This window comes from Macrobrachium rosenbergii, chromosome 57 (genome assembly GCF_040412425.1).
Source record: "Macrobrachium rosenbergii isolate ZJJX-2024 chromosome 57, ASM4041242v1, whole genome shotgun sequence".
Lineage (NCBI taxonomy): Eukaryota > Metazoa > Arthropoda > Malacostraca > Decapoda > Palaemonidae > Macrobrachium > Macrobrachium rosenbergii.
In genome coordinates this window covers 16,502,554-16,527,029 of record NC_089797.1, presented here as the reverse complement: position 1 = coordinate 16,527,029, position 24,476 = coordinate 16,502,554, and the positions used below count along the sequence as shown (strand labels likewise).

The 24,476-nt window shown below is 39.0% G+C and overlaps 1 protein-coding gene across 1 annotated transcript in view; it reads right to left on the bottom strand.

Moving 5' to 3' along the window:
* Positions 1-349: 349 nt before the first annotated feature.
* The window catches only part of LOC136837008 (unconventional myosin-XIX-like), a 161,714-nt gene continuing 137,587 nt past the window's right edge, over positions 350-24,476 (bottom strand). Inside the window, exons 19-20 of the mRNA XM_067101539.1 lie at positions 7,197-8,188; positions 350-3,259 (exon numbers count right to left, since the gene is read on the bottom strand). Of these exons, the coding sequence (XP_066957640.1) occupies positions 3,161-3,259; positions 7,197-8,188 (1,091 nt within the window). The 3' untranslated portion in view covers positions 350-3,160. The remainder of the gene's footprint in view (positions 3,260-7,196; positions 8,189-24,476) is intronic.

Here is a 24,476-nt window from a genome sequence, read left to right as displayed (position 1 = left end):
AAAAATGATGAAATTAATACATTATTAAAAATGAAGTTGATCTTCAAGTACGGCTATTAGCAGATCAAGGACATATGATCCCAAACCCAGATCTTTTCATGAACATTTCTCCAAGTGAACTTCATTTCCAAATTCAGATGTCATTTTTGACTGGAAATGTGCTTCTGAGAAACAAAATTTTCCTGAATCAGGGGTAGGTGTGTATATTATTAAAATATAAAGTTCAAACACTTAACACCACAATATATGGCAGGGCACTAATTTTGAACAAGGCTGCACTCATGACTTTTCAGATTCTGGTGGCCAAGCCATAACTGTGGCTTTCCAGGGCATAACAATTAAAAGTAGATTAACTTGGCTCTGAAGTCACCAATTTTCCATACAAATCATTCCAGGAGCCTTATCATAACCTGAACTCCTATTCTACTTAAGGTTTTCAAGTAGCAAACTTTTGATTTTAACTTCCCTAAATGTTTAAAAACTAGTGTTGTAACTTCCCACAGAATATATTTCATCTGATTTCCACATTATTAAAAGGAATGTAAACTGACATCAAAAGGTATCAAAATCTGCAATATCTAAAACCTTAAAGTACTGTAATCAGATACTAAGTTTGCCATAAATTTCATGTAATTGTGAAATGTCTAGTACTTATTACAATATCTGTACAAGTGAATATGAAAATTAAAAGTGGTCTTTTCAATGTATGCAAGGACATAAAATTGTGGACTATAAAAAGCATGTAAATAGCAAAATACGACAACATGAGATTTAGATAAAGCATCTCTATAAGTGCTTCATTCTTGGTCTGATGTTTTAAGCCACCTTGATACTAAGTTTCACATTCATACAAAAGATTCATCACAAAAAATCCTACATAACGATCTTTTTATAAGTGATGAAATATTTTTTAAAAATTACCCACTACAACAAGCTACACAGCTTAATAGTGACAAGTACTCACATCTTTACTACTGATTCATCATGAAAAATTGTACTAACGATATACAGCAAACTAATTTCAAAGCCGTAATATACCCAAGTATTTAAGAAGAATCAACTTCTACATACTTAAATCAAAGCTCTTCTTTGGTTGAATAACATTCGAGTAAACAATACAAGGAAAATGATCTATGATGATTTCATAAACAGTGCTTGTTTTTCAAAATTTGATTACTTTGACTGTAAACTGTTTAATGTGACAGAAAACACATCTGATTCTGTCACAAGTCGAAGAGAGGGAAGAACTGTATGTGTTTTGAAAATATTAGTATTAAGTACTGTATGTGTTTTGAAAATATTAGTATTAAGTACCGTATCTTTTTTCTTAAAAAAACATTAGTATTAAGTAAGGTATCTTTTTCCTTAATACATACTGTTTAACAATGCCAAAAAAAAAAACCTTACTCTTCCATCTGCTTATAGCTGCAACAAATCTTCACCATACCAAACAATGGGCATATTCTTTTTCAGTTGTGAAATTAAATGTAATAGTTCTAATGCAGAAGAGAAAAAAAATTAAAAATTTTGCATTTACAAAACCATTTGGTGTTTGTTCTATTTCTTTATCAAAAGGTTAAAATAACTCCTGTACAACAAGACATGATATCAATTTATGCACTACTTTCCAACTTTCTCCCTTAACTTTAAAGGAGTAATTCAGATCTCTTATTTTACAGTCCTTGTGAAACATATGTGAAGGAGTACCTGCCAACACACACCAACAACTTCATACTGAATAACTCATAAAATATTACAAGCATCATTTTGCTTGTAAATGTACGCTAAACAAGGCTGTAAGAATAATTAAGAATGGTATGATATAGCAAAAATACAAAACTGTACACACATACTAGCTGGGTGTCCCTGAATTCCTTACCAGCTGAATGCTCTTGAGCAAGTCCGCTCTGCATATACCCAAATATATATTTAAAAAATAGTGTTCCAAAGACAGTAAAATAAGACATAATACATGGTAAGTCTCACCAGTAATTTGAGAAGAAAAGAGAGAAATAAGCAAAGAAATTAGTACATACCAACAATACATGTACAGTAATAAGATTCCTGACAATGCATTTATGAAAATGTCATAATATTGCTAAGGAGAACCAAGTGATAAGCACTAAAAAAATTTTTGTTCTACTCTTTTATGTAAACACAGGCATGAAGCTAACAGTGTTTTAGTTTGAATCAGAGGATACATAAAAAATATACATAGCATATTCAAGAGTAATACATCAGTATTCATAAGTCAGTGCAAACCAAGTGTTCTGAACAAGACGAGAGCAACAACTCCGCCCTCAAACTATGGATCATGATATATTTTATTCTAACTTTTCTGGAGTGCAGAGCTGTCATTTTGAACCTGAAAACATGTATAGTATATGATATGATAAGATATGATGTAGAGAGAGAGAGAGAGAGAGAGAGAGAGAGAGAGAGAGAGAGAGAGAGAGAGAGAGAGAGAGAGAGAGAGAGAGAGAGAGAGAGAGAGAGAGAGAGAGAGAGAGAGAGAGAGCTCTTGTACTTTCAAACTAGTCTATGAAAGTGCACCTACTAGCAGACAAAATAAAAGCATGTGCAGGTTTACATAAAATAGTAAAGTTACACATGACAAAATAAGGCATTGTCTACAACCATCAATGTAGGGCGAGCTCTACAACACCAAACTAATATGCACATACAGGTATGGTATTCAAAAATATGAAACCCCAAAAAACTGACCAGTTACATAATACAGTGGATTAAATGTGTCTATCCAGGTCACAATGATTGTCTTAGAAAATTACATAACAGCTGTACTGACTTAACTTTCAAATTTAAATGTTGTAAGACTGTATATTACTTTTTACCCTGTACCGCATTTAAGAAAATAAAAATTGCTACTGACAAATAAGGTCCAACTGGACCATACACATAAACATAAATGGCTAATGTCTCAAAACAATTAGCATAATGCTTTTAGTTGCAGTGTTGTTCTTTGCTGCATCTAATGCAAAAAAGTCAATGAAAATAAACAAATACATAACTCTTTCAAGCAGCACTGCTGCTGTCAAAAAAGACATGATACAAACCTCTTCTTTTGTACTCCTACATAAAGAAAAAGGTAGTTTACATTGCCTAATATCAGAAAACCCAAAGTCTTGTAATAATACAAACCTCAATGCAATATGTCTAACAAACCATGTGGACGTTCATGATACGGTAAATTATGTGAGAATGGCAGGCATGTAGGGCGAGTGTGGAATTTAATGCCAACCTGAAAGAGATTGTTCCATTAATACATTAAATGTAAAGACTAAACCAAAAATTTCATAATTATGGTATGTTTACAATGATAAAATTTAATGGTTTAAATTGATAAAAATATAAAAATAATTTTACAAATCACACAGCCCAACAGAAATTAATTTTAACCTTTCTTGGCAGAATACAAACCATTACCTTACTACTAAAGCTCCTACCTATTATTTTGATGGGCAGACTGACTTAAATAATGTGATATACAAATATATATATATATATATATATATATATATATATATATATATATATATATATATATATATATATATATATATATATATTTAGAGAAGCACTTATAATTCTATAAGGGTTAGGAGACCTAACATCCTACTATAATCTAATTATACTTTTCTTTCAAGTAGGTCATTTCTTCTCTATCAAACAATCCCTGGTTGGGAAGGGACAGTGAATGCTTCTGAAGTCTCATCCATCTGGGTGGCTGGGTGATCTCAATGGATACTATGAAAAGCAAAATGACTACTGAATATCAGCATCTAATAAGGGAGACATTAGCATTTGATCCATGCGGTACGCAAATACAATGGGAAAGACAATAAATAGGAATGTTATTGGTGGAAGACTCTCTCAATGCTCTTGTCTTACAAGGCCCATCAGATTACAAAGAGCCAGGGTATGGATTCACTTAAAGTTTCAGACTGAATTCAAAACTGACTTCTTGCAACATTCTGGAAAAAAGGCATTCATCTCCGAAATTCAAGAGGACAATTGCCTAATCAAAGGAACCTGAGAGATGTCATTCCTGGTAAGCTGACTTCAAAGTTCTCCAAAAGTCCATGTGTAGTTGACCATGAAGAGTAATAACATGAAAACGAGAAACTTGGACTATTCCAGTTGCAGGACTGACCTCACCTGACCTACTGCAATTTTAAGGAAGACAGCCATCAGCTTGAAAGAGGTGTAAGACATCTCTTCAAAACAGAAACTAATGGTTCTAAATGCATACACTGAGGAACTAATGGGTTTGGTGGAAGCTGCTGACTTTACGTTGATGGAAGGGACCAGGCTACTAAAAGTATACATACCATTCTTGCCGAGGTCATTTTAGGGTGATGAGTAATACACGTAACTTCTACTTAAGAATACTTGCATTGTCATAATGTCTTTGATGTAGTCTGGAGAGAGAGAGAGAGAGAGAAACGTTTCTGTACCAGGACAATTAAGACCCTACAGTAATAGGATGGAAAAGAGTGAGATAACACTACTATCAATTGTCATACAGGATGCTCACCATATGTGCTCATTTTGGAATAGTGTAGCCGCAAAAAGTCATCCTTTTGTTATTAATAGGGAAAAATTACCTGGTTCTCATGACCCACTGCGGGTGGCTAATATTTGCCATGGTGGATTAGGAAACACTGCATGTAGCAACATCTGTGAGGACTTTCTTTTCAAGGAATGAGAGACTGCCAGTCCTAGTGAGATGGGTTCCTCCTCCTAGACAACTAGTAATTCAGAGAACTTGCTATTTTCTTTTTTTTTTTTTAGGATGCTCCAACTATAACAGTAGTTGGTTCTGTCCCAAAGTTCAGGTCATACTGGGGTGGGATGAAATTAATGTTCTCTTTACTAGTGTGGATACCAAACATCCCAAAGAGCAAATGGATTTTCCGAGGCAGAAGAAATGTTTGGTACACTTCAAGGCGACTGATAAAAACAAAGTACCTATTGATGACAAAGATACAGACCAAGGGCACTGAAAAGATCTAACAAGTAGGTAAGAGCATTATGTTATAAGAGGTCCTTCTCAGTGAGAAATTTATGGTGAAAGGCCATGGAGGGCTCATAACATAATACTCTTTCAACTCAATATACAGGTAAGAAAAGGCTGTGGGACTCATATTTACTGGGAAAGAAGTAGATGAACTATGTTGTTAACTATGTTGTTTTAAGTTGTCTCATGGCCATAACCAGCAATGCTCCCTTACTTCAAAATGCTGTCAAAAGAAAAGCCAAGGGAAAACAATCCAGCCCCACAACCCAAGGACACTGTCCTATGTATGTTAATCAAACTGGTATGGAGTTAAATAATGCAAGGCACCAAGGCATTAACCAAGATTATTAAATAAATGCTAGTCCTTTGTTTTAGCAAAAAAGATTACCTCTTTTACAGGGATGGACAGAAAGGTTAAAGTTCTCTGATCTCTTGACAGGACAAAACTGTAACTTTAAAACTAAGTTATTTTTCTATCCAAGCCCAACATATTTATATAGCCCATGTGAATACCTGCATGAACCCAAGAGGGGCTGATTAAATAAAAAATACAGACAAAACAGTACCCACAAGACACCTGAAGCACAACAACCACCACACATGCAACCAGAAACAAACAAATGAATACGGAAAAGGAAAGGAGACCCCCCTTAATGTAACAAGGCCATCAACAACTGCCACAAAACTGGAGTAAAAAAAGTGAAAGGAAAACTACAAAGTCCTTTCAAGCTGGTAGGTTTGGAACTAAAGGTTGGAAGATATGAATGCAATGCTGAGAAAACTCTCAATTATGGAAGCGGTGTGTTGATGATGAATGTGAATGAATAAAATGAAAAGTTAAAAGTTAAAGAGATGAACTATTTGCATAATTTATGTAGTATAAGAATAACTAAAAGGGTGTGAAATGGATATTTTATAAGTGACAAAAATGGCCATGTAGTTATAAAGATGGATAGTGTTTTGAGATGCAAAGCCTAAAAAAAAAAGTTCTCGCTTAACAAATGATAAATACCAATGAAAACTGAAAATTAGAGATGAAATGAAATTGAGTAAAAACAATAACAGGGCAAAACAGTCTACAAAAAACTGAACTGTGAACAGACCTGAACAGGTCAACATGCACAAGATTTGTGATCCAGTTTGGCTCTAGGGAACCTCAGGGACCCAATAACACTGGCACCATTCATTACAGGGAATAGTACTGCTGATTCTTTTTTCTCATTATGGAGTGTCTGGGACACACACACACACAAACAGGCTATGTAAAAGTAATGGGTGTCTGTGGAGAAAAAAGGAAGACTCAAATACATTAAACTTTTGCCAGCTGAGGAAGCAATGTTCTGTAGTATTGAAGTAAAGGGATAAGAGTAATTCAGTACAAACACACCCATAAGGGGAAAGTTGGAGGTACAGATGCTGACGGACCTAGGGGGAAAAGCAGCGCTCATGTTCACTTCTGCTAACTCCTTATTCCTACCTCACATACAGGTCTATATTTTCCTATACATACACTTACTTGCTGGATCCCATATAACTTCTGTACAGTATCTACATATGGTTCTTATAAACACAACCTATTAATTGTAACAAGCAGTAATTCCTGGAAAAAATAAACAAATCCACTCTCTGCTAAATATGATAGTATTTGCAGCAGAAAACACTTGAAAGTAGTTACTTGACAAATTATGGGTCCCTGCATATTTACATATGAAGACTTGGTATAGAAAAAAGTATTTTGATAACATAAAACATGGAGAAACCAATCAGTGTACTTAAAGTATGCTAATTACTAACTGCAACATTATTTGCCAAGGAGGAAGCACAAGAATAAAAGGGTGTTAAGTACAAACTTTCAGAGAGAAAGTGTAAAAAAACAAAGGGTGAAGAAACTGAGTAGAAATAAAAAATACATAAAATTACAGAAATCTGGCTGTATACTAAGTCATTACTTGAAACAGCAGCATTCAATAGACTACTGTAGTTGGGAAGCAGCACATACACCAACTAAGGCACATTCCTCAACATCCCAAAATATAGATGCTGTCTTACATGAAACTGTAAGCCATTCTGCCTTTTCAAGTAATGTACTGAAATAAGAGCGCCAGTGATACAATAGTTTATATGTGTGCACAATTACACTCAAGTTGTATCTACTTACCACAGGCATCCGTCTATATGAGAGAACTCCATCTTTGAAGAACAGCGACAGATTTTGTTTAGGAAGAACCATATGCAAGTTCTCATTAGGAGTATAGTCTTTCAGAAGAGTAGACACATCGTGTATGTTATGCATTGTAGCCACTCGCACTTTTGGGATGAGGCCATTGTCTACTGCACTCCCCACTCTGTCAACAGGATCCCTATTACTGAGTGGCATATTAGTTGCATTGGAAGCTCTTGACAAAATATCCATCTTCTCACTTCCTCCATGTTTCACTCTAGACAAACTATCAGGCTGACAGCCAGAACTCTCCACACCAGAGCTCTGACTTATATGATTGCCTACAGAGTCATCAAGTGAGTCATCACTTGCTGTTTGAGCAAAACTAGAATTACCCTTAGCCTCCAGTAATCTACGTAACTTAGCTTTTCGGCGTAATTTACTAGATTTTCTCTTCTCAGTTTTGTTGTCATCACCATTGATACTTTCTGTATCTGTTTCTATGCCAGACTCTTCTGTTTCCAGCAGCCTCTGTTGATGTTCTGGAGAGAGATATCCTCTTAATGCTTCATTGTAACCAATAGGTCCAAGATCACAAAATGAAGCACCCATAGGACTAACATCATGAAGTGAAGGATTTAAACTGTATACAGAATTGGATGCTGTCAGACTGAAGTAACCTAAACTATTCATGGAAACTACAGACTGCCTGGAATATGGACGAACAGTATTTTGCTGCACCAAGATTCTGTATCTTTTGCGAGCTTTCCACCCTCTATAGTATTTCTGAATAACTATAGCTGCACAGCAAATGCGTTTATATTTCTTAGCTGCAATCATCTTGCGAGTATTTTTCTGAATCACAACACAAGAACTTTTCAATTTAATAAATCTCTGTCGTGCCAGCCATGCTTTCCCTTGATTCTGAAGTACTACAACAGCAGATCGGATAGTATTGTAATTCTTGACACAACAGTGTGCTCGCCAGTCTGAAAAGAAAGTATAACATGAATAAAAATCTGGCTATTACTAAAAATAATCAAGAGGAAAACCTCAAGGAAAGTCAGTGTAAATTTATTATCTTTAGACAGGGTCTTAGCAAGATGTGACCATAAGCTAAATGATACTAACCAACTGATATGCATTCCCTCGGACATTGTTAAGTAAAACAACTGCCTTTTCTCAGTATATTCCTAAGATATTACTGCTATACACACATACAACATAGATGTTTTGTGCTTATAAGTTTTTGTTCAAACTACAGTATTGAGTTTACAATTGTTATGCTGCTATTTATCTGTAGTTTACTTTAGTAAAATTACTTATATATACAGTAAACCCCCTGTATTCGCAGGGAAGTGTTCCAGACACCCCACCCCCACGATTTGTTAAAATACACGAATACTTGCTCCCCCCCCCTCTCAAAATGTTTATAACTGCCTATCTTGAAAGTTCAAGTACCAAATGTATACTTAAAAGTATCATCCTACATCAAATATACCTTAAATCATTATCCTATTACTGTATTAATCTTTGAAATTATATTATTAATATAATTTCAAAGTCATCTTAAACACTGGTTCCCTTAAAAATATATACATACGTACTTCTAAGCCTTCCAGCCAAAGCAGAGAGAGTTACCACTACAACATATTCAACAAGGCTGGCTGGAGAGAGAGAGAGAGAGAGAGAGAGAGAGAGAGAGAGAGAGAGAGAGAGAGAGAGAGAGAGAGAGAGAGTGAGTGTTTATCTCTTTAATCGACAACAACAAAATTTATATGTTTGTTTTTTGTCTTCCTGAGATGTATTACCGTTACTACACATTTTTAAAACACTATGAACACACGACACACACAAACAGTATCTTTACTGAGAGAGAGAGAGAGAGAGAGAGAGAGAGAGAGAGAGAGAGAGAGAGAGAGAGAGAGAGAGAGAGAGAGAGAGAGAGAGAGAATAACTCCTTACGATATCAAACGATTGAAATCCATGAGCTGCTGAGGGCAACAATTCTTCCCCTCCACCCAATATGTCATTGTCAAGTAAATTGACATTTACCCTCCCACCCTCCTTTCTCAAGCCAGCAAAAAAAGGATTTTGACAAAGGAAAAATCTATTTCTGGAGAGGGGTCCGTGTCACCCGGTGAAATAGTCCATTCAGCACTTATTTCTAGGTAATTCCGTTGCTAGATACCAGAGAAAGCTAAATGAAATGCTGGAGTTACTACCCCCAGAGCGAGCTCCACTAGATGGAGTCGTGTATGGAAAAGGGTGAACTACAAAAACACGGAACCTTATCCTATAGAGATTCCCAATGTCAAAAGTCCCAACGAGAGAGTGCCGATACAAGCCCATGCACTACTCAAGGACTGTATACAAGGCAACACTAGCCGCATTCCATTTTAGCACGTTTTTTCGTTCACACGTAATTTCGTTGTGATCCTTTTTTTGTGCTCTATTTTGGATTTTTTATGGCATCCTCGCAAGGTTCTTCTTCAAATACTTTCATTTAACTGGAGGTCGGTCATGTCCCTTCACGTCCATGTTGTGTTGGGCCTGCCTATCCTCCTACATGTACCTTATAGACAATTTTTGTTTTATTATGATTTTTTTTGAGTTATTGGTTAGCCTTTTACCCTCTCCTAGGCTTCCTTCCTTTTCATCGCCTCAGTTAGGTTAGCCTAGGGGTTGGCTGTAACACTTTTCCTTCGGGGAAAATTCGTTATGAGGGGGACGATCTCGATCTGTACGTATGAGTTTCATGTCGGTGATCTCGTTTCTGTACATGTGTGTTTTATGTCTGGTGCTTCCCTTTGTTTGGTTTTGGCTTGGATATATTGCCTACGCCCACCCTCTCCCCTGTTTCGGCTTTTCACTTAGGCTAATGTTCCTAATAAGTTAAGCTGGAATAGCGAGGGTTTACCTGCGTAGCCTATCCTAGTTCAATCCTTCTTGGGTTGTTACCAATGGTGACCGGGAGTGCTCTCCCACTCCTGTTCACACTTCTTTTACCGACTATATATATGTTATTTGTGGTTTCTGAGAGTCCCCTTCTCTCCCTTTTATCCTTTGCTCTCTCTCCCTTGGTTTGTTTTCAAAGTTTGTTAACTTTCCAAGGTTTGAGAGCAATTATCCTTATTTTATGTTGTAGCCTACATCCCCTCCTCTGCATTGATTGATTGTCCCTCGGTGTGTCTGAGTTGGCACTCCACCTGACCTGGAGGTGACCAGGAGTGCTCTCCCACTCCCCCTCACACTCCTTTTATCTTTCATTGCTCTCCTGGCCGTAGAGGTTTTTGCCCTTCCTCTCTTTTTCTCTCGCTCTTGTCGTGCAACACAGCTACATAGCGAGGGATCTATGAGAATCTCTGGGCGCCTCGGGAGTGCTGTCCCACCCTGGTCGCTGCTTTGGGTTACCAACCTCCTGGCCTATCCTTCCCCCTTCCTTTTACGCCGACTATTTCCCTTCGTGGTGCTTCCTACATGTTCGCACTCACTGTTGGGATCTCATACAAGGCCAGTTAGCGTTCTCCACCTAACTGTCTTCTGCTTTATTTACTTTCAACGTTCCTCCTCCTGCTACTACCTGTTCGGTGTTTAAAAATCTTGTTGGGCGCTCTCCTTGCTTACTGCTACGCGGTTTTAGTGTTTAGCGGTCGGCGCTTATTCCCCACCGCTATCACTGCTTCAGGGATATCCCCCTCCGGGTTTTCCTCTCTGGCTCGGAGTGCGCCCACTTCCAACAGTTCATAACCTTTCCCACATTTTTATTAAAACATGATCGCTTCGGAATGTTCCGTTGACTTGTTTTTATGTCTATGAGTTTTGTCCTGTTAGCCCTGTTTTCTCTCCGGTTTTCTCCGGGGTTTTCCTGGTCTGACTAGGCTATGGCTGCTACGGTACTTTGCCCGCATCCGCTCCAGCATGCCCTTTTCTCATACGCTGGGCTGGTTTTGTCAAGCGCAGGAATGTTCGCTATCCGCAACAAACCAGCGGTCACGGAGTCTATAGCTCCCATTCCGGTACGCAGTCTGTTTTGGATTTATAGTTTGGCACAGAAGGTTATGAAGTACGCTATGCTTCCTCGAGCAGACTTCTGATGAACCCGTGAGGTTTTATATATACCTGTCGGTTTTGCTCTCCGCCAAACTCCGCCATGTGACTTATTCTTGACTCGAAGGTTGTAAAGCACGCTATGCTCTCTCCGAGCAGGCTACCTCATGAACTGTAGGTTTTATTTACACCAGTCGGTTTTTATGGCCGCCAAACGCCGCCTCCTTTGGCTTATTATTAGTCATTTGGCACCCGGCAGATTGCGCTAGGGCGCTATGCTCTCCCGAAAACCCTGTACCTGATGAATCCGAGGTTTCATATATACCTGTCGGTTTTACCTCCGCCAAGCTCCGCCATGTGGCTTATTAATAGTCGCTTCTTTCGCGATAAATCGGCACGCTTCACATATACGCCTATCGATTTCACTCCGCCAAACTCCGCCTCCAGGCGGATTTCGCACTGGTAGGTTTCATATAAACCTATCGGTTCTCCGCCTCCTGTGGCTTATTAATAGTTAATCTTTCGGTGTTTGGGCTCTCCGGCGAGATTCTCGGTGGATTGGTAGGTTTCATATACGCCTATCGATTTCCTCCGCCATAAGTGCTGAATGGACTATTTCACCGGGTGACATGGGACCCCGATCCAGAAAAAGACTGGGAATCACTATTTGTTTGTTTAAAATGTTCAATAATTTACTACACAAATGCATGGAAAATAGTATATTATATTATTACTATTATCATTATTACTATTATTATTATTATTATTATTATTATTATTATTATTATTATTATTTAATCTTATTAATATTAGAGAATTAGTACTTATTAGGTAAATAATTTACTTCTCATACAAAAGAAACATACGTACATATTACGTCAGAAAACTTCTCTCATCTAAATAAAAGAGAGATAGAGAGAGAGACTATTACTTTTATTCAAGAGAGAGAGAGATAGAGAGAAAGACTATTACTTTTATTCAATGTTAATATTTAATCTTATTAAAATTATAATATTCATATTTGAAAATTAGTATTGTAAATCATTATTTCATCATAAAATGTACCCTCTAAAAATGGTTATACTATTATCCTGAAACACATATACCATTTTAATTATAATGTCAATAGTACTTTACTATTATTTGAATATTTCAATAACATCAATTCTAAGCATCTATCTTTGCTTTAATGTGGTGCGGGTCCATCCTGAACGGAGGGGAGAAAACCAGTTTCTCTCTCTCTTTGAGTTACGTATTATTTAATCTTACAGTATTATTATTATTATTATTATTATTATTATTATTATTATTATTATTATACTCTTAATAATATATGAAAATTAGTAAATCACTTTTTATCATAAAAAATTTATTTAATCATGAAAATAGCATCAAAATACACTAATGAGTGAATATTTCTTGATGAAAAAGTCTGTGAATTGCCAAATTTTTTGTGAATAATTTATAGATATGTTCCACAGAAAATCCCGCGAATCGGTTAGTCTGTGAATCATGAAAACGTGAATACGGGGTTTTACTGTGTGTGTGTGTGTGTGTGTGTGTGTATAATATATATGTATATATATTATATATATATATATATTATTACAGATCTATGCCACCGAGACTCTACTGTACACACACACATATATATACATATATTTATATACACATATATATAATATATATACAGGCAGTCCCCGGTTAACGGTGGGCTTGGTTAACGGTGATCCCGTTTTACGGCGCTTGTCTAGCGATGAAAATCGGCAATTTCCGGTGCTGAAAATCGCCAATTTCCGCTTATCGGCGCCGATACATACCTAACAGAGGCACCAATAACCGAAAATCAGCGGCGAAAACGCCAGTAAGCCCGAAAATCGCCGATTTTCACTTAGTGGCAACTTTCGGTTATCATCACACCCTCAGAACGGAACAACCGCTGATAACGTCTGCTTAAATTCTGACTTATGGATGAAGTCAGTTTACATCCTTGTCGTAGGAATGGATCTTGGACATAAACCAAGACCCTATTGTATATACAGGCAGTCCCAGGTTAACGGCGGGCTTGGTTAACAGGGATCCGGTTTTACGGCGTTTGTCTAGCGACAAAAATCGGCAATTTTTGGCACTGAAAATCGCCGATTTCTGCTTATCGGTGCCGATACATACTTAACAGAGGCGCCAATAACCAAAAATCGGCGTCGATAACCCGCGAAAATTGCCGAAAAAGCACCGAAAATTGCCGATTTTCGGTTATCATCACACCCTCAGAAACGGAACCCCGCCGATAACCAGGGACTGCCTGTATGTATATATATATATATATATATATATATATATATATATATATATATATATATATATATATATATATATGTATACACACAATATATATATATCTATATATATATATATATATATATATATATATATATATATATATACATACACACATACATCCGCTCGTATATATATATATATATATATATATATATATATATATATATATATATATATATATATATATATATATATATATATATATATATATATATATATATATATATTTTTTTTTTTTTATCACATCACCGTGATTCATATACAATCAGTAAGCTACAAACGTCCTTTGATATCCACCGGGCTCTACCGAAATGATATATTTTCATGTATGTTACCAAGGGGGAATTTTTTAGTTGATAATAAGTTCGTCGTCCCATGGGCTCGAACCAGCAAAGGACAAGAACTCAGGACTGCAGTGGACGCCTTAAACCACAAGGCCAGCAAGTGAAGTATAAGTGGATATCGCCTCCCAAATACAAATCCCCCGTCGAACTCAGGTGTTTGTATTTGGTGACTATGTCCACCCACCTCTGCTATGTTGACCGTGTAGTGCGTTTGTGGCACACAGCCATATTAAGACTTTTTATCACATCCCCGTGATTCATATACAATCAGTAAGCTACAAACGTCCTTTAATATCCAATTCGATCTACTTTGGAAATAATATATTTTCATATATGTTACCGAGGGGGAATTTTTTAGTTGATAATAAGTACGTCGTCCCGTGGGCTCGAACCAGCAAAGGACAAGAACTCAGGACTACAGTGGACGCCTTAAACCACAAGGCCAGCAAGTGAGGTATAAGTGGATATCGCCTCCCATATACAAATCCCCGTCGAACTCAGGTGTTTGTATTTAGTGACGATATCCACCCACCTCTGCCATGTTGACCGTGTAGTGTGTTTGTTGCACGCAGCCATGTTATGACTTTTTATCACATCACCGTGATTCATATACAATCAGTAAGCGGGGGATTTGTATATGGGAGACGATATCCACTTATACCTCACTTGCTGGCCTTGTGGTTTAAGGCATCCACTGTAGTCCTGAGTTCTTGTCCTTTGCTGGTTCGAGCCCACGGGACGACGAACTTATTATCAACTAAAAAATTCCCCCTCGGTAACATATATGAAAATATATTATTTCCGAAGCAGAGTGAATTGGATATTAAAGGACGTTTATAGCTTACTGATTATATATGAATCACGGTGATGTGATAAAAAGTCATAATATGGCTGTGTGCGACAAACGCACTACACGGTCAACATGGCAGAAGTGGGTGGATATCGTCACTAAATACAAACACCTGGGTTCGACAGGGGATTTGTATATGGGAGGCGATATCCACTTATACCTCACTTGCTGGCCTTGTGGTTTAAGGCATCCACTGTAGTCCTGAGTTCTTGTCCTTCGCTGGTTCGAGCCCACGGGATGACGAACTTATTATCAACTAAAAAATTCACCCTCAGTAACATATATGAAAATATATTATTTCCAAGTAGAGCAAATTGGATATTAAATGACGTTTGTAGCTTACTGATTGTATATGAATCATGGTGATGTAATAAAAAGTCATAATATGGCTGCGTGCGACAAACGCACTACATGGTCAACATGGCAGAGGTGGGTGGATATCGTCACTAAATACAAACACCTGAGTTCGACAGGGATTTGTATATGGGAGGCGACATCTACTTATACTTCACTTGCTGGCCTTGTGGTTTAAGGCGTCCACTGTAGTCCTGAGTTCTTGTCCTTCGCTGGTTCGAGCCCACGGGACGACGATCTTATTATCAACTAAAAAATTCCCCCTCGGTAACATATATGAAAATGCATTATTTCCGAGGTAGAGCGAATTGGATGTTAAAGGACGTTTGTAGCTTACTGATTATATATATATATACAGGCAGTCCCTGGTTTACGACGTGGTTACGTCCGGCGTTAGGGATTACGCTTTTCAAATATATTCATCAGAAATTATTTCCCCGTTTACGACGCATTTTCCGGGTGACGACACGTTGTACGCCGATCCGACGGAAGAAATATGGCTCCAAAACGGCAGAATAATCATAATTTGGATTTTTTTTTATGAAAAACTCAATAAATATGCAGTTTACATCATTTTCAATGCACCCAAAGCATTAAAAGTAAGGTTTTCTTATGATTTTTAACGATTTTCGACAATTTTTTCGGTTCTACGATTTTTTGGTTTACGATGCGGGCGTAAAAACGGAACCCCCGTAAACCGGGGACTGCTTGTATATATATATATATATATATATATATATATATATATATATATATATATATATATATATATATATATATATATATATATATATATATATATATATATATATATATATATATATATATATATCCCCTGTTTATATAACCAAAAATCGTCGTAAGTAACATCGCCGAAAATCGTCAAAAATCATAAGAAAACCTTTACTTTTAATGCTCTGGGTGCATTGAAAACGATGTAAACTGCATTATTATTGAGTTTTTACATCAAAAAACCTTCAAATTATGATTATTCTGCCATTTTATATATTTCTTCCGCTGATCGCCGTACGACGCGTCGTAACCCTGGAACATGCGTATATAAACCGGAAATAATTTCTGATGAATATATTTGAAAAGCGTAGGTCCTTTGAACGTATGCAGAAGTCGGAACTGGCTGAAACTGGGACTGCTGTATATATATATAGCATATATATATATATATATATATATATATATATATATATATATATATATATATATATATATATATAATATATATATATATAGTAGGTCTGGGATGTAAACCGACTTTGTCCGTAAGTCAGAATTTATGCAGGCGTTATGACGAGAATCAGTAAAAATAAAAAAAATAAATAAAAGCGAAAACAATACCTGAGCACATACATACAGTACAAGGGTTAATATTATCCCTAGTAAATAAAAAGAAACAATTCCATACCTTTACTCCTGTGGTTGGCTTGCATACTGGGCGTTGCAAAGGGGAGGTGAGACAGGCTTGTCTCAAAAGTGATAAACAAAAGGACATTCAGGTATGTTGATGCTTTCAAGTTAATAAGAGTCATGAAAGTTCTCATGTAGACAAGGGGCCTCCCAACTACCAGCTGCCCCCTACCCCTCATACCCCTTTCTCTTTGCATATAATGGTAAGCAGCTATACCCTTACCGCTTCTGCCCATGCAGCATTGCCCACCATCTGGGTCAGTTCTTTAAAATCTTTATGGATTGGATATATATTTTATATGTATGTTGTGGTGCTGGAGACCATCTGGATAATGTTGTATTCTGGATAAGGTACAGGCAGATTATGTAGGGACTACCATGTGTGTATGTATACTGTATGTGTGTATATATATATATACACACACACACACGCACGCACACACACACACACATGATGGGGCATTAGTTGGGAGGGTCCTTGTCTGCATGAGAACTTTCATGACTTTCATTGACTTGAAAGCATCAACATCTCCTGAATATCATTTTGTTTATCATTTTTGAGTGCTTGAGTATGGGGGGGGGCTTGAGTAACCATTAACAGTGGGAGAACTGGGAGGCATGGGTAGGCCTTTGTCATTTTTTCACTTCATCTATTTTAAAAATACTTTATTTCATGTTTTTTCAAGTTCACTGATTTTAATACCAAATAAGCTTCTCTGAAGCTGACATACCAGCGAACTGAAAACATTGAACAGATTATGAAAATATGTATCAGCATAAACTGCCCAGCAGTGTTGTATATACAAACATGTATGCATCACACTGAGGTAAAACAACAGCCTGCACTTGCTGTACATTACATGTAAATGGTGTGGCATAAGAAAAATGGTATTTTCATAATAAAATTAAGTTTCATATATACTTACCAAGTAATTACATAGCTATACTTTCCACTCATGTGGCAGTTAAAAATTTAAAGTTTGTGGTAGAGATTAGTTTGTTTACAGTGTACATAACTACCCTGCCATCTATCAGGGAACAATGGGTACAACGTAACATCGATCGTCACTATTTTTGCGCTTAATGTGCATCAGAGGGAAGGAGGGAGGGCTCTGATCTTGTAATTACTTGTTAAGTATATATGAAACTTAATTTTATGAAAATACCATTTTCATATATGTAACTTAACAAGTAATTACAGAGCTGAATCCCACACTGATAGGTGGTGAGATAAATGGACATACTCTGTTTCAAAAACAATCAGATAAGAGGATGAATTTGCAACATAAAAATCTGTTAGCATTAATAAAATGCTTGTTGTGACCTTACCTGGTAAGAGAGCCACAGTAGATGATTACTGCCTTGGTCTGTGCTCATCTTGACCTGTAGCGACTTAGCGGAATGGCTGTGATAAGTCCCTACTTTTGAGAGGGGGGGCCTTCGAGTGAAGGAGACTTCCGAACACCCATAAAGCAAAACAAAAACTGCCCTCACCCTAGGCACAGTGCCAAAATACAATAGACCAATAAAAATAGTTACCAAAACCAACAACAATAAAGATTAAAAACCATCACACCACTACCACAGACTGGTGGACACTCCAGTTATAAGCACCCCCCGGCTCTCCCCAAAAGAAAAAAACTCGACATCCAAAATTTCAAGGCAATACCGAGCCAGCCACCAATAACGAACCTAAGGTACTGCAATTTTCGCATGTTGTTTCAGTTTCTTTAAGATAGTGTGAGGCATTTCCAGTATGTCGACTAGAGGATAGTCGAGAGCGACATACTATGCCTAAAGAGCATACGAAGTGGCAACAGCTATAATATCGTGCGCATTCACCTTAAAGGAAGGTAGGACATTATCTTCTATTTGAGGGTGCACCTCAGTGATCAGACTTCTAAGATAAAATGACAGAGCATTCTTAGACAACAGTTTTGAAGGGTTCTTGACAGAACACCAAAGGTTATTGGCAGGGCCTCTGATTCTCTCTGTCCTGTCTAAATAATACCTCAGTGCCCTCACTGGGCAAAGGACCCTTTCCTCCTCCTCTGGTCCTAGGATGTCCATGAGGTTTTTAATAGAGAACGAGCGTGGCCAGGGATTAGACGGGGACTCATTCTTAGCCAGGAAGCCAAGTACAAAAGTGCATACAGCATCTCCCTTCGAGAAACCGATGCACTTGTCTATAGCCTGTAACTCGCTTACTCTTTTGGCAGTTGCCAAGGCTACAAGAAAAAGAGTTTTCTTAGTTAAATTCTTGAATGAAATGGTAGAGAGAGGCTCAAAAGCAGGACTCATTAATCATTTAAGTACAACATCCAGGTTCCATGACACGGAGTTGTCCTTCACCTGTATATAAGTCTCGAAAGACTTAATCAGATCCATTAGGTCTTTATTGGAACCAAGTCTACTCCTCTATGCTTGAAGACTGATCTCAGCATAGCTCTATAGCCCTTCATAGTTGATGGAGAGAGTTCTTTGGAAGTCTTGAGAAAGAGAAGAAAGTTTGGTATTTGGCTTACAGTGGTTTTAGCAGACGAGATGTTATTGCTGCTGCACCACCTGCGGAAGATAGGCCACTTGGCCTGGTAGACTCGGCTGGTAGACTTACGTCTACATCTAGAAATAGCTTCTGCAGCTTGCTCTGAAAAGCCCTCCACTCTGACAAGTCTCTGGATAGTCTGAAGCCTGTCAGAGCTAGAGCAGATAGTCCTTAATGGAACTTCCAAGGATGAGGCTGTTTGAGAAGATGTGGACTTTGAGGCAGTAACCTTGGACTTTGAGGCAGTAACCTTGGAAAGTCCACAAGAAGCTTGAGAAGGTCCGGGAACCATTCTTTGAGAGGCCAAAAGGGCACTATCAGGGTCATCGATACGTTTCTGTGACTCTTCCATTTGTTGAGAACGTCCCCCCCTCACCATGCTGAATGGCAGAAAGGCATAGAGGTCTAGGTTCGATCAGACTATCAGCATTGCGTCTGTCGCCCATGCCTGAGGATCCAGGACTAGCCAACAAAATAGAGGAAGACGGTAATTCTTCAACGTGGTGAACAGGTCCACTGTTGGCCTGCCCAACAACTTCCAGAGACTGTCGCGTAAAACTTGAGGGCAGGGTCCACTCTGTTGGAAGGACCTGATCCCGTCAACTTAATCAGTCTTCCAAGACTTTCATCTTTCTGTGGATGAACCTGGTGATAAGTCTGACCTGATTCTGGTCTGCCCAAATTAGCAGCTCCTTCACTGGCTGACAAAGGGAGAACGAGTGGGTTCCGCCCTGATTCTTGATATAGGAAAGAGCTGTGGTGTTGTCGGAGTGTACCACCAAAGTTTGTTCGCCACTGCTTTCACAATATAGTCCAGGCTGAGGTGAACGGTAGATAACTCCTTGGTGTTTATATGCAACTTCCTTTGATCCAGAGGCCAAATCCTGGAAGCTTCCAGAGTGTCCAGAAGAGCTCCCCACCCCAGGTCTGAGGCATTTGCATACAAGGAGAGGTCAGGGCTTGGAAGTTGTGGAGACTTTCCCTCTGAAAGTCTCTCCCTACTGGAGATCCTCCTTAATCTCATTCATAACTGGGAACGTCACTGTGTCCGGTTGCTGTCTTCTGTTCCAGCTTGCGCGTGGAAAGAACTGAAGGGGCCTCATACGAAGTCCTCCTAGCTTCACAAACTGTTATGAGAGGGTTCCCAGCAAACTCATCCATCGATTCGCTGAGCAAACAGGAAGTGAAAGAAGGTCCTGTACAGACTGAAGGCAGGACTCTATCCACTTCGGGGAGGGAAGAGCCCGAAAACTCAGAGTTGATCCTCATCCCCAAATAGAGAATCTCCTGAGTTGGGGCTAGTTGGAACTTTTCTTAATTTGTCAAAAGTCCGAGTTCCTTTGTAAGAAGAAGAGTAGTCTGCAGATCCCTTGTGCACTGTTCCTGACACTGGGAACAGAGGAGCCAGTCATCTAGGTATAGGCTTATGTTGATACCTAGGAGGTGAAGTCATCTTGCGAGGGATGACAGGACTCGTGTAAATACTTGTGGGGCAGTGGAAAGACTGAAACAAAGGGCCCGAAACTGGAAGACTTTGTATTGGAATGTGGAAATACGTGTCCTGCACATCGAGTGTTATCATCCAGTTGCCCTGCTGGATGGAGGATAACACTGACTGATTTGTTTCTACTTTGAACTTTTTCTTCTGCATGATGAAGGTCAAAGCACTGGCATCGAGGACAAGTCTCCATCCATCCGACGACTTGGGGATCACGAACAAGCGGTTGTAAAATCCTCTTGAAGTCCGATCCTCCACTACCTCTATATCTTCTTCCTGAGCAGGAAAGACATTCCTCCAAGAGAGCTACGAACTTCTTGGAGCCCTCCGAGTATGTCGTCAATGCCATTGGCGAATTCACAAGAGGAGGGTACTCTAAGAACAGGATCGAGTAACCCTCTCTGAGAGCTTTGATCGTCCAAGGCTCCGCACCTCTTGCACTCCACCTCTGCCAGAAGAGGGAGAGTCTGGCTCCCACAGGCGCACGAAGGATAGAGGAGTCACTTTTTGGAAGAGGTTTTGGCTGAAGTCCTCTTGGTGGACTTAGCGGAGAAACGCACCTTGGAGTGGGGTCTCAAGACAGCATGTCTCCCTCCACGAAAGGGATGCTGACAGAAATGGCAGAAAGGTCCTTGGGATGCTTTGAAGATTGTGCAAGAAGGTCTTGGGTTGATTTTTTCTCCAAATCGGTGGCAATCTCCTTCACCGCTGATTGAGGGAACAAATACTGTTTATCCAAGGAAGAATATAAAAGCACAGACTTCTGAACAGATGTCACTCCTCTCGTGGTGAAGGAGCATCACAACTCCCTCTTCTTCAAAACTCCCGTGGTGAAAAGACCCGCAACTTCGGAGGAGCCATCCCTCACTGCCTTATCAGCACAGGATAAAACACCCAGCCCATCCGCAGCCAAGTCGGGCACTAAAACATTGTGGTCTTCTATTTTCCTGGTAAGAGCTCCTATCAACCAGTCCAGAAAGCTGAAGACTTCCAGTACTTTAAGCAAGTACTTCACAAGGTGATCAAACTCCGAAAAAGCAAAGAAAACTTTAGCAGCAGAAAAAGCCGAGCAACGAGCTGAGTCTATCAAACCTGAGCAGTCACCTTGGGAAAAGGCAGCACTCCCAAGGATGGAGCTTCTCCAGTCAAATATGAGAGATATCTCCTGGCCGTCAATCTAACAAGAGGAAAGGCAAAAGCAGCCTTCCTTGTTCCCTCTTGACGGACAACCAATCCTCTACCTCCGTAAGCGCCTTTCTTGCAGATGAAGAGAGAACCATCTGAGGGAGGCACGAACTAGAATCTGCTTGATTTCTCATAAGAAACGTGGAAGTGGGCGATACTATGCAGCTGGTTGGAAGTGAGAGGGGAAGGTTGCCAAAAAATCTTATCAGGGAAGCATAAGCCATAGGAGGAGGGTCTACTACTTTCTCCTCTGAAGAAACAGGAGACAAAGTAAGGTCCTGAGAAGGCTTAAGTGAAGGGGGAGCCTTAAGCAGAAGGCTCAGTACATCTTCCAACTGCTTCTTGATATGTGCGAAAGAAGGATCTTCAGGCACGAGAGCGGGAGACGATGGTGTAGGTGTGCTTTCAATGGAAGTCGGGTGGACAGTTGGCACTGAGCGCTTTGTGGGAGCCGAGCTGGCTCAAGGAGGGTGCTTGGGGGAGCGAGGCGGGTGCTCTGGAGTCCAAAACAGACGCTTTGCAGTAGGCGGTCTGGCAAACACTCTGGACGCTCATATGGGCACCCGGAAGAAGAAGAGCGCATATGAGCCAAGTGATGAAGTTCAGCATGTGAATGCTCGGAAGAAGGGCAAATGGGACTGTGCCACATACTGCAACCTGGTTGCGGACTAACGTAACGGTCTCTAGCACGCTTCGGAGAAAAGGGAGAGGTGTCTCTATCATGAAGTCTCTTCGAGGGATGAGATTCACCTGGGAAGTGCCAAAAACGCCTCTTATTAGCACCAGAGTCACTATCGGAGTCAGATGATGACTGGTGGGCACCCACTGTGATGCCTTTCCAATGGCTGTCAGAATTACGAAGCACTGAGTTGGATGAGGGGGCGACTACCCGTGGGCAAACCCTACTAACCTCCTTTGGACCTGCGGTATGTCTACTCCCAGGTTCAGGGGAGTGTGACAGTGACCTTCGTCTGGGAGCGCCAGCAGGACGGACAGCCACCTCCTCCACTGGTACTGACACTGACACTTGTTTAATACTCTGCACTTCGTCCATAAGGACTTTGAGCGATTCATCCAACTTAGACACAGTATTAATTATGAGATTGAATTTACGATCGAACTTACTCTCAAGGCTGGCTACGGTACCGGGATCGGAGGCATGGGAGCCAGAAATAGGAGTTGATGGAGAATTATTATGAGGACTAAGGATGGGGGATAGAGCAAGGGCAGGAGAAAAAGGAATGTTATGGTCAATGAGTTGAATGTTAGTGACAGGCTCTACACTCTGAGCTCTACTCTCTACACTCTGAGCTCTATTTTTGGCTCTAACAGCCACCTTCCTTTTCCTATCTTTATCTAACTTATCCAAATGAGACCTGAGAACCTTCCATTTCTTCTCATCCCATCCAATACATTCATCACAAGTGAGATCTATTGAACACTCATCCTCTCCATTTTGCACAGATTGTATGACAATCGTAGGTTACTTAGGTCACTCGGGTCTTGCAGCCCTCCCTACAATACCTAATACTTGACGAACTGGAATCAGACATTGTAAATACACTGTAGAAAAACCATTAGGGCAAGCCGAAAAACTACCAAAATAATGGATACTTCACCAAATCCTCGGGAGAAGTGAAGAAAAAACCTCAAATTCAACCACCAAACCATTCAATGTTGATGGTAAAACTGGCAGAAAAGTAGTGTAGTTACCTGCACTATAAACAAACGAATTGCTACCACAAACTTCAAATTTTTAACTGCCGCGCAAGTGGAAAGCATAGCTATTTAATTACTTGGTAAGTTACATATATGAAACTAATGAATATTTACTCATCCACAATACTGTGCATCACAAATCAACTTAGGAAATTATACATCATATGTTGAAACCTTGGGTAAACAAGTAATAAATGTGTTAACTGATACACACAATTATACAGATCTCATTTTATTAAAGGATAGTAACTTTTAATAAAATAATCATATACAAATCAAAAGAGAGAGAGAGAGAGAGAGAGAGAGAGAGAGAGAGAGAGAGAGAGAGAGAGAGAGAGAGAGAGAGATCTTGTTCACTTTTCATTCAGACGTAATTATTAAATTAAATCACATTTGGGGGAATAGGCATTAGATGTCCAAACAAGTCCAAGACAGAATAAAACAATTAGGTAACATTCAGATATTGTTGGCTACTTGTTCACTTGTAACCATACAAAAATTGCTGAATCTCTCTCTCTCTCTTTCCAGGGTTAAAAGCACTTGTGATAGAGTCAAATGTGAAATGTATGCTTTTCAAAACGTAATGACAACTGCAGTTTTGCATCTCTCTCTCTCTCTCTCTCTCTCTCTCTCTCTCTCTCTCTCTCTCTCTCTCTCTCTCTCTCTCTCTCTCTCTCTCTCTCTCTCTCTGAGTACTCACTGGTTGATTTCCTTACCTTAGAGAACTCAGTAGGTGTCAGTTTGCTTCTGTAAGTTTTTCATATTCAAAGTATGAACTTGATATACAGAATGTCATCAAGTTAATATCCATTAATGGAAATTAATAAAATATAATTTTATTAATCAGTAAATTTAGTGCAGTACCTACTTACCAAAGGTTTCAAACAATGATTTATGATAGCTTAAGCTCTAGTAACTTATGTGTTTTGAATGGTGTAAATATTTCATAAAACTTTACAAAATAAATAAT